The 17,389-nt window shown below is 41.4% G+C and overlaps 1 protein-coding gene across 5 annotated transcripts in view; it reads left to right on the top strand.

The window, feature by feature from the left end:
- The window catches only part of LPA (lipoprotein(a)), a 176,197-nt gene that overhangs the window by 85,238 nt on the left and 73,570 nt on the right, over positions 1 to 17,389 (top strand). For all 5 annotated transcript variants that reach the window (XM_063813639.1, XM_054686968.2, XM_054686969.2 and 2 more), the window contains 6 exons: positions 643 to 802; positions 5,713 to 5,894; positions 7,165 to 7,324; positions 11,272 to 11,453; positions 12,708 to 12,867; positions 16,853 to 17,034. In XM_063813639.1, coding sequence (XP_063669709.1) covers positions 643 to 802; positions 5,713 to 5,894; positions 7,165 to 7,324; positions 11,272 to 11,453; positions 12,708 to 12,867; positions 16,853 to 17,034 — 1,026 coding nt within the window. The remainder of the gene's footprint in view (positions 1 to 642; positions 803 to 5,712; positions 5,895 to 7,164; positions 7,325 to 11,271; positions 11,454 to 12,707; positions 12,868 to 16,852; positions 17,035 to 17,389) is intronic.

The following is a 17,389-nucleotide window of genomic DNA, read 5'->3' as shown; positions in this document are numbered from 1 at the left end:
TGGCACTTGTACCTGTGAGGGGTCTAGAGAGAAAGAGTAGTAGACTTCTACTTTACTGCAATTCAGGATGCAGGGCACGAGAGGATTCCGTCTTTCCTCCAAAGGAATAAGCTTTTGGCCTGCAAACATCCCTGAGAAGCAACGTGTCTTTGTCTTCAGTCAGATATATAGGATCGTTTTCTGCCCCATGGCCTGGAAGCCAAAGGCCTTGACTTTCATGATCAACGGTCTAGGGAAACATGCAAAATTTCCATGTCTGTCCCAAACTCTGCCCCCGACAGCCGGTGACCACCTGCAGCCCGCATTGCCAAATGCAGTGCCGTTTGCATGAAGATTCAGTAGAGTTTCCTAGAAAGGTGCTACCTCGTGAGCTCACTGTCCAATGAGGAATCTGATCTGTTGTGTTTCTCTAAGGTGTCAGGTGAAATATTTCCAAGAACTTACTACAGTTCTAGAATGGTAGGAATCTGTTGCTTTGGTGTTTGTTTGTTGGTTGGTTTTCTCACATCCATCTGCCTATGGATAAGGAAAAGAGAACGGTCGTAATTCTCATAGACTCCCTTCTGGTTGTGTCACAAATGGCTTCTCATGTTTCTCTATGCTCAGAGATACTCAGCTTGATTTCTTGTGTTTTCATTTCAGCACCGACTAAGCAAAGGCCTGGGGTGCAGGAGTGCTACCACGGTAATGGACACGGTTATCGAGGCACATACTCCACCACTGTCACAGGAAGAACCTGCCAAGCTTGGTCATCTATGACACCACACTCGCATAGTCGGACCCCAGAATACTACCCAAATGCGTATGTCTTTGTTCTTTACCATAAGAGAAGAAAGGGCCAACTGAAGTTTCTGTTACAAGAGATGTGTTTCAAGCTGAGTTCTCCGAACTCAACTTGTGACAGATGCAGATGGCATAGCAAAATGTCTCAGGATGATTGCCTTGGAGCTAAGGGTCTGAGAGAAGAGAAATGTTAAGCTGCCTCTCCTTCCTCCTAGTTTTATTGAGCAGAAGGGAAATCTGGAGGTGAGGAGATCACATTATGAAGAAAGTCAGAATGACAAACGACCAAACACTTAGATTACCCTTCCACAACACCAACTAAACGTCAATGAAGACTTTCCAGTTGGAATTCCGTTATTCTGACTTCCACTTCCTGAAGGGAAGCTTGCGTTTGCCTTTTCTGTCTGGGTTCAAGAGGAAAGAATAGGTGCTTATTTATGGACAGGTGAATTGATCTGTTTCTATATCTACGTATATTCCAATTGTTAGAAAAACACTCGTTCCTAAGTACCAGTGGCCTGAAGGGATACAGGTTCCCAGCAAGAAAAGATCCAAGGAAGGAAGGCAGGCAGATGAGAGTCAGCACAGAGAGGGATGCTGAAAAGTAAAAGGGATGGGTAGATGGAGAGAAGCCCGGGTCTGACCACCCAATGGCCAATATTTTGGCCACAAGCGACTACCAGAGACATGGAGAAATGGTTTCTACATGTGGGACAACAGATGGTAGAGGACCTAGAGAATTGAGAGAGGGCAATGATGAGCTCCACTCCGTAGATGCCTTGGCTTTCTTCCTGGATACCCTTCCTGCACTGAATAGCAAGGAGATGGAGCCCAAGCAGACTGTAGCCATCTTGCTGAATGGAGGAGAGGGATTGGAGTTTGGGATGACTGTGGTAGCTGGAATTTTCTAGGTCTGCTACAAATAAGAACCGGTTTGTGGAGGAAAAGAGCTCTACAAATACGCATAGAAGTCTCCTCCAGTCGTTGGCGTGACATGACGCTGCCTGTGCACAGAAAACGGTTCCACGAGAAAGTGTGGCAAAGAACATTTACTGAGAAACAGCAACTACAAGAGCACAGGAAGCTCAATAAAGAAGAGAGAGATCACATAGCACTCTGGGATACTGGAGTTCTTCCCAGCTAGACCAGAGAGTCCTCACGGAGCACATTGCCAATTCAGCGGAGACCCCAGAACGGCCGTAATTTAAAAGTACACTTAGTATATTACTAGAATCAAGTCAGCTGCAGACAACCCCTTGCACAGCTGAAAAGCAAGTGTCCCAGCATCAAATCGGTTTCCAATCAATGAACTGCATGTGAGAGGAAATCTCAACTCTCTTTAGAAATAAACAACAAAGTCAATTGCCTCAGCTATGCGATATCCCCAGAGTGAATCCTAAATTTAAAATTTGACTACATGTAGAAAAGCGTTTCGTCTGACCCATGACCAGGAAATAAATCAGGCAATACAAACAGGCTCAGAAATGAGAGAAATGATTAGAATTGCGTGAAAATTTGACATATCAGTATGATAACTGATTTCAAATATTTAAAAAGAAAACATGCAAGAAAGCAGATATCATATCAAGAGAAATTAACAGTACAGAATAGCCAAATCAAATTAAAGAGCTAGTATAAAAAAAGTATGTCTTAATTGAAAAAATTACTGTATGGCCGCCTGATCAATTTAGACGTTTCAGAGGAAAAAATTACCCAAAACACAATTCTACAGAACCTACAGAATGAGCTACACACACACATTGAAAACACACCCATACTGACACACACACGCAGAAACTCACAAGTTCTAACACACACACACGCGCACCCCTGAAGAAATAGTGAAATATAAAATGAAGCGAGCCTCACTGACATGTAGGAAAATATGAAAATATTTCCTGCATGTGGGAAGCAAGTCACAGTAAAGAGCAAGGGAGTTTGGAGTAGAAACAAATACCGAAATCAAGGATGGCTGATAACTTTTCAATTATGAAGAACATTAAACAAATCACAGATTCATGAAACTCAAGGGATCAAATAGGAAATTTCGAAAAAAAAATACGACATGATGCACTTCTCTACATCACAGTTCAAAGGTAACAAGGCAAGGATATAAGAAGAAGAAACATGTCACGAGAAACTGGAGGAAAAAGAGCTGTGTCTTCCTAGAAGTACAGTGATACAAATTGCTAATGCGTTCACCTCAGAAACACTGGAAGCCAGGAACCAGGGAATATTATTAAAATGATAATGAGGAACAAGAAGAGATCAACCGAGAATGCTGAATCCAGCAATAAAATGCCTTGAAGATCATCCATGTTGGGTAAATGCATATTGTGCACTGCCCAAAACAAAGATACTGGAAAGTGTAAGACTTTGGAATCAGCAGGCTTATGTAGCAAGAGAGGTGACCCGAAAGAATTAGGTAGAAGAAGAATAGAAGAATTGCATGAAAATTTGATATATGACTCTGATAACTATTTCAAATATTTAAAAAAAGATGAATATGTAGTAAAACAGATAAAATATCAAAAGAAAGTAACAGTATTGACTAGCCAAATCAAATTAAAGACTTAGTGTAAAAAGCTATGTCTTAAAAGAAAAAATTACTGGATGGCCGCCTGATCAATTTAGACATTTCTGAATAAGAAACTAACCAAAAATCAATTCTACAGAACCAACTACACACATATATACACATACAACACACCCATACACAACCACACAAAAACTCACAAGTTCACACACACACACACACACACAAGCACACCTCTCAAGATATAGTGAAACAGAAAACCAACCGAATCTCACAGACATGTTGCAAAATAGGAAAAGATTTCCTGCATATGGGAAGCAAGTCACAGAAAAGAGAAAGGGAGATTGGAAACAGAAACAAACACCGGAATCAAGGATGGCCGAAAACTTTTCATTTATCAAGAATATTAACAAAATCGTAAAAACACGAAATTCAATGCATCAAATAGGCGTTTCGAAAAAAAGAAAAAATCTGGTATGATGCACTTTTGTACTTCACAGTATAACATTAAGAAGACAAAGATATAATAACAACAAACTTCTTATGAGAAACTGGGGAAAAACGAGCTGTTTCTTGCTAGAAGAACAGTGATACAAATTGCTAATGCATTCTCGTCCAAAACACTGGAAGCCAGATACCGGGAATGTTATTAATGTGGTAAACAGGAACAAGAAGAGATCAACCAAGAATGCTAAATCCAGCAATAAAATGCCTTGAAGATCATCCATGCTGCATAAATGTATGTTGTGCACTGCCCCAAACAAAGAAACCGGAAACTGTAAGAATTTGGAATCAGCAGGCTGATGTAACAAGAGAGGTGATCCAAAGGAATTAGGTAGAAGAAGAATAGTACAAGAAGGGAACTTTCTGTAGCCCATGTAATGAAGAACCCAGCAATTGGCAAATGTAGATGTAAATGCAAAATATTTTCTTGACCAAATTTCTATATATTTTTAAATGAGCGTTGACTACTGGAAACAAAATGATAGCAATATATTTAATTTTAGCATATGTAGAGGTAAGAATTTGAACACGTAGCATAAATCATGTAGGGAATAATTGGAAGTGTACCATTGTAAGTTTCTTACCTCATGCACAATGGTATGTAATATTAATAAAATGTTACTGTGTGGGTTCAAAGGGATATTGCAAATCCTAGAGCAATCACAAAGTTTTGAACTCTGAGGTATATTGTATAATAAGAATATTCCATGTATTCCAAAGAGAGAAGCCAAGGAAGAAAGAAATTTGTCACGAGTTTGGGCTCTTAGTACATCCTGTAGCTCATTGAACCAGCTTCCTGGAATGGAGGGTCTGGGATAGAGACTAGGCCACATGTATAGAGTCTCTAGAGAGACAGTGTTTCATCCCCATGGCCCGTAATACATTTCCCATTTTCTCAGGCAGCCAGAGGTCATGAATGCGAGGATACTGAGAGGTTGGAGCAATGTTCTTGGGAGGCATAAGGAAGAGCAAATGCTTCAAGATCCCCGCAGCCCAAACTCCTACCTGCTTTGCCCCCTAATGCACTGTTCCTCCGTAGCTGTCCGACCTCTTCAGATCTCTTAGTCTACCCTGCCATCTTCCTTTATGCCATGGGTCCCACTGTTCTTTCAACTCATCCCCCTTTCCCTCAGTGCAGAGTAGCTGCGGCCAGCAGAGGGTAGACTGAGAGCAGGAGAGAAGGTCCTGCCCAGGAACCCATTCTAGAGATGCTGCATCCTGCCTGGGAGCAAGTTTTCCAGGGCAGCTTTGAGAAGTCTTGCAGAAACAAACCTATTTGACCCATATGATATGGGAATGACAGAAAGTAATACAATTTGCACAGTGCTTTTCCATGGGAAAAGTAGAGCCTTTTCACGAGGTTTTGAGTACATAGAGTGTGAAGGTTGACCTGGAAAGGTTATCCTCCTGGATCCCATGTTTTTTCTGAAGAACTACCTGTTAGTTGCAACTTGCACATTAGAATATGAAGTCCTACCGAGAGAGATACGGAGAACTAGATAGATACAGATACTTTTGTATGTGAATAAACGATTCCACAATACACACATCAAAATCCATACCAGTTATTCCAGAGAGACGGATTGGGCAGAAGGCAGAAGGAGAATACTCTGATCATTTTTTGCCCACGTGTATGTATTATCTCAGTGTTTCTAAGAAGCGTTTGCTACTTTAGATTTTTTTTATAATAATATTCTTTTAAGTATGAGAAATGTGCAGACAGGATTAGTGATTGAGAGTCATTTGTGCTTGTGGCAATCATATGGTACTTTTATGGGAATATTAGAAAGGCACCGGTAATGAGCTTGTTGCAGCACAAAGGAGAGGGTGTGGGGTGCCCCTGCATGTTGTCCCACCTCTTGTGACGTGTATCGTTTTGGAATTTCCAGTGGCTTGATCATGAACTACTGCAGGAATCCAGATCCTGTGGCAGCCCCTTATTGTTATACGACGGATCCCAGTGTCAGGTGGGAGTACTGCAACCTGACACAATGCTCAGACGCAGAAGGGACTGCCGTCGCGCCTCCAACTATTACCCCGGTTCGAAGCCTAGAGGCTCCTTCTGAACAAGGTAAGGAGCCTGTGGCCAGACATCTACACGTTTCGATGCTGGGATGAAAAGCCATGGAAATTCCCACTGATGCAGCAGCCTCCAATGGTAAACGGATGCTCGAGTGTTGACAGTTCTGTCATGTAGGAGGAAGCCTCCGTGCACTCTCTGGGGGAGCCAGCGGATTGATTTCTGGTGCAACATTGGGTGGGCTGTGTCTTTAGAATTGGCACAAACCCTCCAGGGTGATCGACTTCACAACTCACCTCGTTGTAAAATGGGCTATCTCAGTGTCTTAGCCAAAATTTTTATTGTAACATGCTGTCAGATGTGTGACTCTTTCCAAGCCAGTAAGCTTCTCCTGGGACTTCTTCAATTAGCCAGCATTCAGTGCAATCTTCAGCATTGCAGATTCAGAGAAATGTGGCTCTGGAGCCTGTCACCCTCGAGAAACAGGGCTAACAGGGTTGCATTAATTCCAAATCACCCTGGTTTTATGGAGCAGTACATGAACTCCCAGTGATCTATGTTTCAGGCCTTCCTCAGTCATAGGTGGGCTCTGCAGCCCTAGGTTTTTAAGTGAGTGACTGCCCCGTGTTCTGGTGGCTGTTGTACCTGTGAGCGGTCTGGATAGAAAGAGTCGGAGAGTTCTGTATTATTGCAACTCAGGATGTGGGTCATGAGAGGATTTCATCTCTCCTGCAAGGGAGTAAGCTGTTCGCCTCCACCCATCCCTGATAACTGAAGTGTCTTTGTCTGCAGTCCTAGACGAAGGACTGTTGTCTGTCCCATGGCCCAGAAGCTGAAGACCTTGCCTTTTGTCATGAAACGTTCATTGTTTTCATGTCTGTCCGTTTCTCTGCCCCTAACACCCAATCACCATGTATGGCCTGTACCCCCAAATGCATCGTGCTTTGCTGTTTGCTACCCCATGCTCCTCATGAACATTCAGTAGAAATTCCCATAAATGTGCTTGCACGTGGGCGCAGTTTCCATTGAGAAGCCCTCTCATCTGTCCTTTTTTTCTAAGCTTTTATGTGAAATATTTCTAAGAACTTACTACAGTTCTAAAATGTTAGGAATTTGTTCCTTTGGTGTTTTTGTTTGTTTGTTGGTTGGTTGCTTTTCTCAAGTCCATCTGCCTACAAATAAAGAAACGAGAACGTTAATTGTCATATTCTCCTGAGGTCATAATTCTCAGAGACTTTTTTCTGGTTTGTGCCATAAGTGGCTTCACATGTTTGTCTCTTCTTGGAAACACTCAGCTTGATTTCTTTTCTTTTCATTTCAGCACCAACTGAGCAAAGGCCTGGGGTGCAGGAGTGCTACCACGGTAATGGACAGAGTTATCGAGGCACATACTTCATTACTGTCACAGGAAGAACCTGCCAAGCTTGGTCATCTATGACACCACACTCGCATAGTCGGACCCCAGCATACTACCCAAATGCGTATGTCTTTTTTCTTTACCATAAGTGAAGAAAGGGTCAGTGGAAATTTCTGTTAGAAGAGTCATGCTTCAAGCTGAGTGTTCAGGACTCAAGTTGTCTCAGATGAACAGTGCATAGCAAAATATCTCAGGAACATTGTCTTTGAGCAAAGAGTCTAAGAAAAGACAAATGTTAATCTGGCTCTCCTTCCTCCTAGTTTAATGGAGCAGAAAGGTATCTGGAGGCAAGGATATCACATTAAGAAACAAGTCAAGATGACAAATGATGAAACTCTTAGAGTACCCTTCCACAACACCCACTAAGGTTCAATGCAGCCTTTGCTCCTTGGAATTCTATTAAACTAACCTCCAATTCCTGAAGTGAAGGTTCTGTTGGGGTTTTCTATTTTGGCTTGCAAGGAAAGTATATATGTATATCTATGGAGAGGCAAATCTATCTCTTTCTATATCTACGTCTATTCCAATATGTAGAAACACAGTCGGTTCTGACCACCAGTGGTCTGAAGGGATACTGGTTGTTAGAGAATAAAAATGGCAGGAAGGCAGATGAGAGTCAGCAAAGAGAGAGATCCTGTAAAGTAAAAGGGTGGATAGATGGACAGAAGCCCAGGTCTGACCAGCCGATGGCCAGTCTTTCGGCCATAAGTGACTACCAAAGACATGGAAAAATGGTTTCTACATGTTGGACAACAGACAGTAGTGGACCAAAAGAATAGTGACAGGGGGAACAATGAGATCAACTCCATAGATGCCTTGGCTTTCTTCCTGGAGGCCCTTCTTGCACTGAAGAGCAAGGTGATGGAGCCCAGATGGACTGTAGCCATCTTCCTGAATGCAGGAGAGAGATTGGAATTTGGGACTACTGTGGTAGCTAGGATTTTATAGGCCTGCTGAGAATGAGAATGGATTTGTGGATGAAAGGAGCTCCAGGGGCACGCATAGTAGTCTCCTCGAATCTTTGGCTAAACATGACGTTGCATGTGCACAGAAAAAGTTTCCACAAGAAAGTAGAGAAAAGAATATATCCTGAGGAATAGCAACTGCAATTGAACAGTGAGCTCAATAAAGAGGACAGAGCCCTCATAGCATTCTGGGATATTGGAGTTCTGACCAGCTGGAGGAGAGACCTCACTGAACCTCTTGGGAATACAGTAGAGACTCCAGAAAAGTCATACTTTAGGAGCAGAATTAGTAAATTTCTAGAACAAAGGCAGCTCTAGACAAACCCTGGCAAAACTGAAAAGCAAGTCTCCAAGCATTAAAATCATTTCCAAGTCAATTAACTGCCTGGGAGAGGAAAACCCTCTTTAGAGGTAAACAACAAAGTCAAGTGGCTCAGCTATGTGGTGTTCACAGTGTGAGTTCTAAATTTAAAACTTGACTACACATAGAGAAGCTTTTAGTATGAACCATGACCAGGTGAAAAATCAGTCAATACAAATAGACCTAGAAATGACAGAAATGATTAGAATGGCAAAAAATTTGACATATCAATATGACAACTGAGTTTTAGGATTTAAGAAAACATGAATATGGAATGAAGCAGATACCATATCAAGAGACAGTAACAGTATAGAAGAGCCAAATTAAATTAAAGAACTAGTATAAGAAGGTATGTCTTAAATGAAAAAATTACTGGATGAATTCCCAATTGAGTGAGATGTTTCAGAAGTAAAAACTAACTGAAAAACAATTTTATACCACCTACAGAACCAGCTACACATACACAAACGACACACACATATACACACATACTCACACATGCACAGGCTTAGAAACATGCACACACACACACACATACACACACACCTCCACAAATACTAAAAAATGAAATCAACTGATCCTCACAGACATGCGGGAAAATATAAAAAGATTTCCTGCATGTGGGTAGGAAGTCACAGAAGGAGAGGAAGGAGAGATTGCTACAGGAACAAATACTGGAAGCAAGGATAGCTAAAATCTTTTCAAATAAGAAGAATATTAAAAACCACAGATTCAAGAAGCTGAATGAATCAGACAGGGAATTTCCAAAAAAAAACAAAACAAAACAAAACTGTATGATGCACTTTTGTACATCACCGTTCGACAGTCAGAAGGCAAAGATATAATAACAAGAAACATCTCATGAGAAACTGGAGGAAAAAGAGCTGTGTCTTGCCAGAAGAACAGTGATACAAATTGCTAATGCATTCTCATCAGAAACACTGGAACCCAGTTAACAGGGGATATCATTAAAATGATAAACTAGAAAAAAAAGAGATCAAACGAGAATGCTACATCCAGCAATAAAATGCCTTGAAGATCATCCATGTTGGATAAATGCATATTGTGCACTGCCCCAAATAAATAGACCAAAAACTAATAATTTGGAATCAGCAGGCTTGTGTAACAAGAGATGTTGCCCAAAGAAAATTAGCTAGAAGAAGAATAGTTCAAGAGGGGAATTTTCTGCAGCCCACGTAATGAAGAACCCAGCAAATGGCAAATGTAGATGTAAATACAAAATATTTTCTTGATCAAATTTCTATATCTTTTAAAATGAGAGTTGACTACTTGAAGCAAAATGATAGCAATATATTTAACTTTAGCATATGTAGAGGTAAAAATTTGAACATATAGCCTAAATCATGTGGGGAATAATTGGAAGTGTACCATTGTAAGTTTCTTACCTTATCCACGATGGTATGTGATATTAATGAAAGGTTGAATTTGTGGGTCCAAAGGGATATTGTAAATCCTAAAGCAATCACAAAATTTTGAATTCTGAGGGATATTGTATAATAAGAATTTTCCATGTATCCAAAAGAGGGAAGCCAAGGAAGAAAAAGAAGTCTTTCAAGTACTCAAGCTCTGAGCACATCCAGTTGCTCATTGAACCAGCTTCCTGGAATGGAGGGTCTGGGCTTGAGACTAGGTCACATGTGTAGAGTCTCTAGAGAGACAGTGTTGGATCCCCATGGCCCATAATACATTTCCCGTTTTCCCAGGCAGCCACAGGTCACTAATGGGAGGATTCTGAGAGGTTGGAGCAATGTTCTTAGGAGGCATAAGGAGGAGTGAATGCTCTGAGATTTCCCCAGCCTGAGGTCCTCCATAGCTGCCCGACCTCTTCAGACCTCATAGTCTGCCCAGCTGTCTCCCTTTATGCCATGAGTGCCACTGTTCTTTCAACTCATCCCCCATTCCCTCAGTCCCGGAATTGCTGTGGCCAGCAGAGGATGGACTGAGAGCAGGAGAGGAAGTCCTTACCAGGAACCCATCCTAGAGATACTGCATCCTGCCTGAAAGCTAGGTTTCCAGGGCAGCTTTGAGAAGTCCTGCAGAAAGAAACCCACTTGACCCACCTGATACGGTATCGACAGACAGGAATACTTTTTGTGCAATGGTTTTACATGCTAAAGGTAGAGCCTTTTGGCTACATTTTGAGTACATTGAATGAGATTGCTGGCCTGGGAAGGATATCATGCTGGATGTCATTTTTTTCTCTGGAGAACTATGTGTTAGTTCCAACTCGCACATTACTATATGAAGTCCTACACAGAGAGATACGGAGAGCTAGACAGATAGAGATACTTTTGTACGTGCATAACCAATTCCACAATACACACGTCAAAATCCATACCAGTTATTCCAGAGAGATGGATTGGGCAGAAGGCGGAAGGAGGATATTGTGATCCCTTTTTGGCCACATGTATGTATAATCTTAGTGTCTCTAGGAAGTGTGTGCTGCATTAGATTTTTTTCTTTAAAAAAAGTGATAATATATTAAGTATGAGAAATGTGCAGAGAGGATTAGAGATTGAGAGCCATTTGTCATTGTGGCAATTGTATGGTATCTCTTTTGGGAATATTTCAAAGGCACCAGTAATGACCTTGTTGTAGCAAAATATACAGTGTTCCTGCATATGTACCTATTTTTTGTGATGTGTATTCTTTTGGAATTTCCAGTGGCTTGATCAAGAACTACTGCCGAAATCCAGATCCTGTGGCAGCCCCTTGGTGTTATACGACAGATCCCAGTGTCAGGTGGGAGTACTGCAACCTGACACGATGCTCAGATGCAGAATGGACTGCCTTCATCCCTCCGAATGTTATTCCGGCTCCAAGCCTAGAGGCTTTTTTTGAACAAGGTAAGAAGTTGTGCCAGACATTTACATGCTTGGATGCTGGGATGAAAAGCCACGGATACCCCCACTGATGCACAAGCCTTCAGTGCTACACTGGTTCTCGTGTGTTGGTTCTGGGTCTGCCATGTGGGAGGAAGCCTTAGCGCACTCTCTGGGGGAGCCAGAGGTGTGATTTTTGGTGCAACCTGTGCGAGCTGTGTCTTTAGGATGGGCGGAAACCATTCTGGGTGCTCGACTTCACCACTCCCCTCATTGTAAAAGGGGCTATCTCATTGTCCTAGACAAAATTCTTATTGTAATATGCTGTCAGATGTGTGTGTCTTTCCAAGCCAGTAAACTTTCCCAGGGATTTCTTCAAGTAGACAGCATTCAGTGCAATCTTCAGCATTGCAGATTCCGAGAAATGTGGCTCTCGATCCTGTTATCCTTGAGCAACCTAACTGGGTTGCATTAATTCCATATCTCCCTGGGTCTGTGGAGTAGTACATGAGCTCCCGAAGCTCTATCTCTCAGGTCTTTTTCAGTCCGAGGCAGGTTGTGCATTTCTTAGCTTTGAAGGGAATGATTTTTTAGTGTGCTTTTGCCTCTTTCTGATGGAACTTGTACCTGCGGGGGGTCTGGAGAAAAAGAGTAGTAGACTTTTGCTTTATTGCAATGCATTATGCTGGGCACGAGAGGATTCCCTATCTTATTGTAGGTGATAAGCTTTTGGCCTCCACTCATCCCTGAGAAGTGAAGTGTTGCCTGCAGTTTTAGCTGCAGTACTGTTGTCTGCCCCATCACCAGGAGTTTAATGCTTTCTTTTTTGAGCAATCATCTAGGGACACATGCAAGGTTTTTATATGTCCTTGCCTCCTCCCCAAAAAACCATTTTAATGCTTGGAGACTTGCTTTTCAGCTTTGCCAAATGCACCACCCTTTCTTCTATGCTGTTCCATGTCGTCATGAACACTCTGTAGAGATTCCTAGAAATGAGCTTCCATGTTAGTGGAGTTTCCGATGAGAAGCAATCTAATATTTCTTTTCCACTAAATTTTACATGAAATATTTCTAAGAACTTACTACAGTTCTAGAATGGTAGGCATCTCTTACTTTCGTGTTTGTTTGTGTGTTTTCTCATGTCCATTTGCCTATTAATAAAGAATAGAGAATGGTTGTAAATCTCAGTGACTCTTTTTTGGTTTATGTCATAAATGGCTTCATGTATTTTTCTGTTCTAGGAAATACTAAGCTTGATGTCTTCTGTTTTAATTTCAGCACCGACTGAGGAAACCCCCGGGGTACGGGACTGCTACTACCATTATGGACAGAGTTACCGAGGCACATACTCCACCACTGTCACAGGAAGAACTTGCCAAGCTTGGTCATCTATGACACCACACCAGCATAGTCGGACCCCAGAAAACTACCCAAATGCGTACGTCTTTGTTCTTTACCATAAGTGAAGGAAGGGCCAATGGAAGTTTCTGTTAGAAGAGTCATGCCTCAAGGTGACTGCTCGGGACTCAACTTGGCTCAGATGCAGAGGAACATTTCCTGTGAGCAAAAGTTCTTAGAGAAGACTTTGTTTTTTTGAGACAGAGTCTTGCTCTGTTGCCCAGGCTGGAGTGCAGTGGCATGATCTCGGCTCACTGCAAGCTCCGCCTCCCGGGTTCACACCGTTCTCCTGCTTCAGCCTCTCTAGCAGCTGGGACTACAGGCACCCACCACCACACCCGGCTAATTTTTTGTATTTTAAGTAGAGACAGGGTTTCACTGTTCTAGCCAGGATAGACTTGGTCTCCTGACCTCGTGATCCGCCTGCCTCAGCCTCCCAAAGTGCTGGGATTACAGGTGTGAGCCACCGTGCCTGGCTGAGAAGACATTTTTTAAGCTGGCTCTCCCTCCTCCTAGTTTTATGGAAGCAGAAGGATATATGGAGTTGAGGAGATCTTATTAATAAAACAGCCGGGATGACAAATGACCAAAGAGTTAGAGTATCCTTCTACAACATTGGCTGAGGGTTAATACAACCTTTTCACCTTGGAATTCTATCATTCTAAGCTCTAGTCCCTGAAGTGAATGTTGTGTTGGCCTTTTGCATCTTGGGTCACAGGGAATTGATACGTGCACATCTATGGAGAAGGAAATCTTTTTCTATCTACTTCTTTTTCAGTGGGTACAAACACACTTGGTCCCGAGCACCAGTGGTCTGAAGAGATACGGTCTGCCCACAGGAGAAGAACAAAGGCAGGAAAGCAGATGAGAGTCAGCAAAGCGGCGATGCTGAAAAGTAAAAGGGGCAGGTAGATGGACAGAAGCCATGATCTGACCAGTCTATGGCCAGTCTTTCGGCCATAAGTGACTACCAAAGACATGGCAAAACCGTTTCCACCTGTTGAACAACAGATGCTAGAGGACCAAGAGTATTGCAAGAGGGAGAAAATGAGATCAACCCATCAATGCCTTGGCTTTCTTCAAGGAGACCCTTCCTGCACTGAAGAGCAAGGAGATGGAGCCCAAGCTGACTGTAGCCATGTTGCTGAACAGAGGAGAGTGATTGGACTTTAGGATTACTCAGGTAGTTAGGATTTTCTAGCCATGCTAAGAGTAAGAATGGATTTGTGGAGGATAGGAGCTCCAGGCATAGAAGTCTCCTCAAGTGTTAGTCTAAACATAAAGCAGCACTTGCATAGAAGATTTTCCACAAGAAAATATGGCAAAAAAAACACCATATATTGAGGAACAACAACTACAAGGGAACAGTGAGCTTAATAAAGGTGACAGAGCTCACATAGTGCTCTGGAATATTGGAGTTTTGACCAGCTAGAGAGAAGAGACCTCATTGAAAATCTTGGGCATTCAGTAGAGACCTCAGAAAAGTCAGACTTTATGAGTAGACTTTGTATATTCCTAGAATAAAGGCAGCTCCAGAAAAAACCTAGCAAAGCTGAAAAGCAAATCTCTAAGGATTAAAATGGTGTCCTAGTGAATTAACTGCCTTCTAGAAGAAAACTCAACCCTCTTTACAGGTGAACAACAAAGTTAAGTTGCTGAGCTATGCAATATCCACAGTGTGAGTCCTTAATTTATAACTTTACTACACATAAAAAAGCATTTAGTGTGAACCATAACCAGGAAAATAATCAGTCAATAAAAATAGAACCAGGAATGACAGAAATGATTTAAATGGCATGAGAATTTGACATATTAGTATCATAACTGCATTGCTGGATTTAAGAAAACATAAACATGGAATGTAACGGATATCATATCAAGGGAAAGTAAAAGGATAAAAGAGTCAAATCAAATTAAAGAACTATTAAAAGGTATATCTTAAATGAAAAATTCACTGGATGGTCTCCCAATCAGGTTAGTTGTTTCCAGGGAAAAAATTAACTGAAAAATAATTCAATAGAATCTACAGAAATAGCTGCACACATATACACACAATGGCACACGTGCACACACACACACCCACACAGGTGTGAATCCTAGAGCCACACCAGCATTGAAACATAGAGAAGTAAAAAGTGTTCATTGAGGAATATGTAGCAATGCCCAATGTGTTTTACCCTAATAAGAGCTTTTGTGATGTATGATTGAAAAACTGACACAACTGAAGAGAGAAATAGATAAGCCCACACTCTGAGTTAGAGATTTCCTTGATTCTCTCACTATGGTTATAAATCTTTCCCAAACACAACAGGCTAGAACAAATATGCAGAAAATTAGACATAGTATCTTTGTTCTCAATAAAAACGTCGACCTATTTAACATTATACCGAACTACCGAATACACATTAAAGTGTGCATGGAGCATTCACTGAGGTGTACTCTACACACGACCTTCCAGCAAGTCTCCATAGATTTGAAAGAATTAAAGTCATACAGAGTGTGTCACTTTATTCTCCCAGAATAAAGTGAGATATGAATAATGAGAAGTTTGCCATCTTCTCAAATATTTGGGAGTCATACGGTGCATTTCAAAATACTCTTTGGGACAAAGAAAACATCACTAAGGAATTTAGAAAAGTTTTGAACTGAGTAAGAATATAACACAATTTATCCAAACTTAGGAGATGCAGTGAATGTCTTTAGGCTTTTACATAATTTTAGATGCTCTTAGGGAAAAACAGAAGCATGTAATAATCAAGATTTCAAACTGCAATTCTCAAAGTGTAGTCTAGAGAAACCTGAGGACCTTTGAGTACCTTCAGAGACAGTCCATGAGGTTAAAGGACTTTGCTACGTGAAAAGTAAGATGTTATTGGCCCTTTTTACTTTCATTTTCCAACAAGAGAAGAGTGGAGTTTTCCAGCAGTTACATAATATGTAATGGCATCATGTCTCTGATGGCTAAGAAAATGGGCAATTTTTGACTTTGTGTGTTAAAAAAATTCTCAGTGTTGGTTTCTTATACTATAAATATTCATCTTGTGTTTTGAAAAAGAAAAGCTTTTTGGAATCCCCTATGAACAAAGACTTTGACAGTTGTTGATCTAAGACCACAGCTTAAATATCTAGACAAGAAAAAAAAAAAAGCAAATAAGAGCCAAGGAAAGCAGATGGAAGGAAGTAGTCCAAACCAGTGACATTCAGTGAATAAGAAAAGAGACCAACAAGGGAGTAAAATCTTGAAACAGAAAGTTGATTCTTTGAAAAGATCCATATGATTGAACACAGTCTGGCTAAACAAATGACAGACCAATGAGGGTGCACAACCATCACCATCTGGAGTAACAGAGGAGAGGTGCCATTACTATAGCATCTTCCAGTTCTGAAAGCTGAAAAGAAGATTTTGAGAACAATTGTACGTGAATAAATTCAGGAATGTTAATCATGTGGGCCAATTCCTGAGGAAGACAACAAATCAACAAACCAGATGCTGAATAGTTAGTGTAGTCCTGTAGAGAGACATACAGAGAGGCTGACAGAGAAATATTTGTATGTGCATAAAACAATCTACAAGACACACTTCAAAATCAATCTCAGTTAATCTGGAGGAACATATTTCACAGAAGGTGGAAGGAGGGTATTCTGATCCTCTTGTACATTGTACAACATTGTACAATGTACAGAGTATAATTGTACAAGTACAATTGAAGTTGTACAAGTACAATTGAAGTTGTACAAGTACAAGTGCAACTTGCACAATGTACAGAGTAAACATTGATGTTTACTCTCAGTTTTCTTATGGAGCACAGATGACTTTGGATGTGTTACAATATGAATGATAATTTGTCTTTGAGATGTTCGTGGTTGTTTAGAAGTTGAGGACCATTTGTGCGTATTATGGGACCTTTAGTGAAAATATTTCAAAGTCTCTTTTTTACACTTTGTTACAGCAAAATGTAGAGGGCACTAAGTGCCCTTGAATCTTCTCCCATCTCTGGTGACCTGTGTTGTTTTGAAATTTGCAGTGGCCTGACCAGGAACTACTGCAGGAATCCAGATGCTGAGATTCGCCCTTGGTGTTACACCAGGGATCCCAGTGTCAGGTGGGAGTACTGCAACCTGACACAATGCCTGGTGACAGAATCAAGTGTCCTTGCAACTCTCACGGTGGTCCCAGATCCAAGCACAGAGGCTTCTTCTGAAGAAGGTAGGAAGTCTATGGCCAGACAACCACACCCTAGGACGTTGGGATGGAAAGAGTTGCAAAATCTTAGTGATATAGAAGCCTTCCATGCTCACACAATCCCAAGTAGAATGTGGACTCAGCGTCAGCCACTGGGAAGGAACACTCAGCGCCTTCTCTGGGAGAACCAGAGCTGTGATGTTTGGTACCCTGTGAAAGGGTGGTATCTATAGGAAGGGTGCAGACCCTCTAGGGCACTGGACTTACCACTCTCCTGGTTATTCAAAGGATCATTTTAGTGTCTTAGCCAGAAGAATATTCTAACATTTTGCCAAATTTGTGAAGATTTACCAAGCTCATGATAAGCCTTTCATGGTAT

Source organism: Pan troglodytes, chromosome 5 (assembly GCF_028858775.2).
Source record: "Pan troglodytes isolate AG18354 chromosome 5, NHGRI_mPanTro3-v2.0_pri, whole genome shotgun sequence".
Lineage (NCBI taxonomy): Eukaryota > Metazoa > Chordata > Mammalia > Primates > Hominidae > Pan > Pan troglodytes.
Note: the sequence above shows the minus strand (reverse complement) of the source record. Positions and strands in the feature narration are given on the sequence as shown.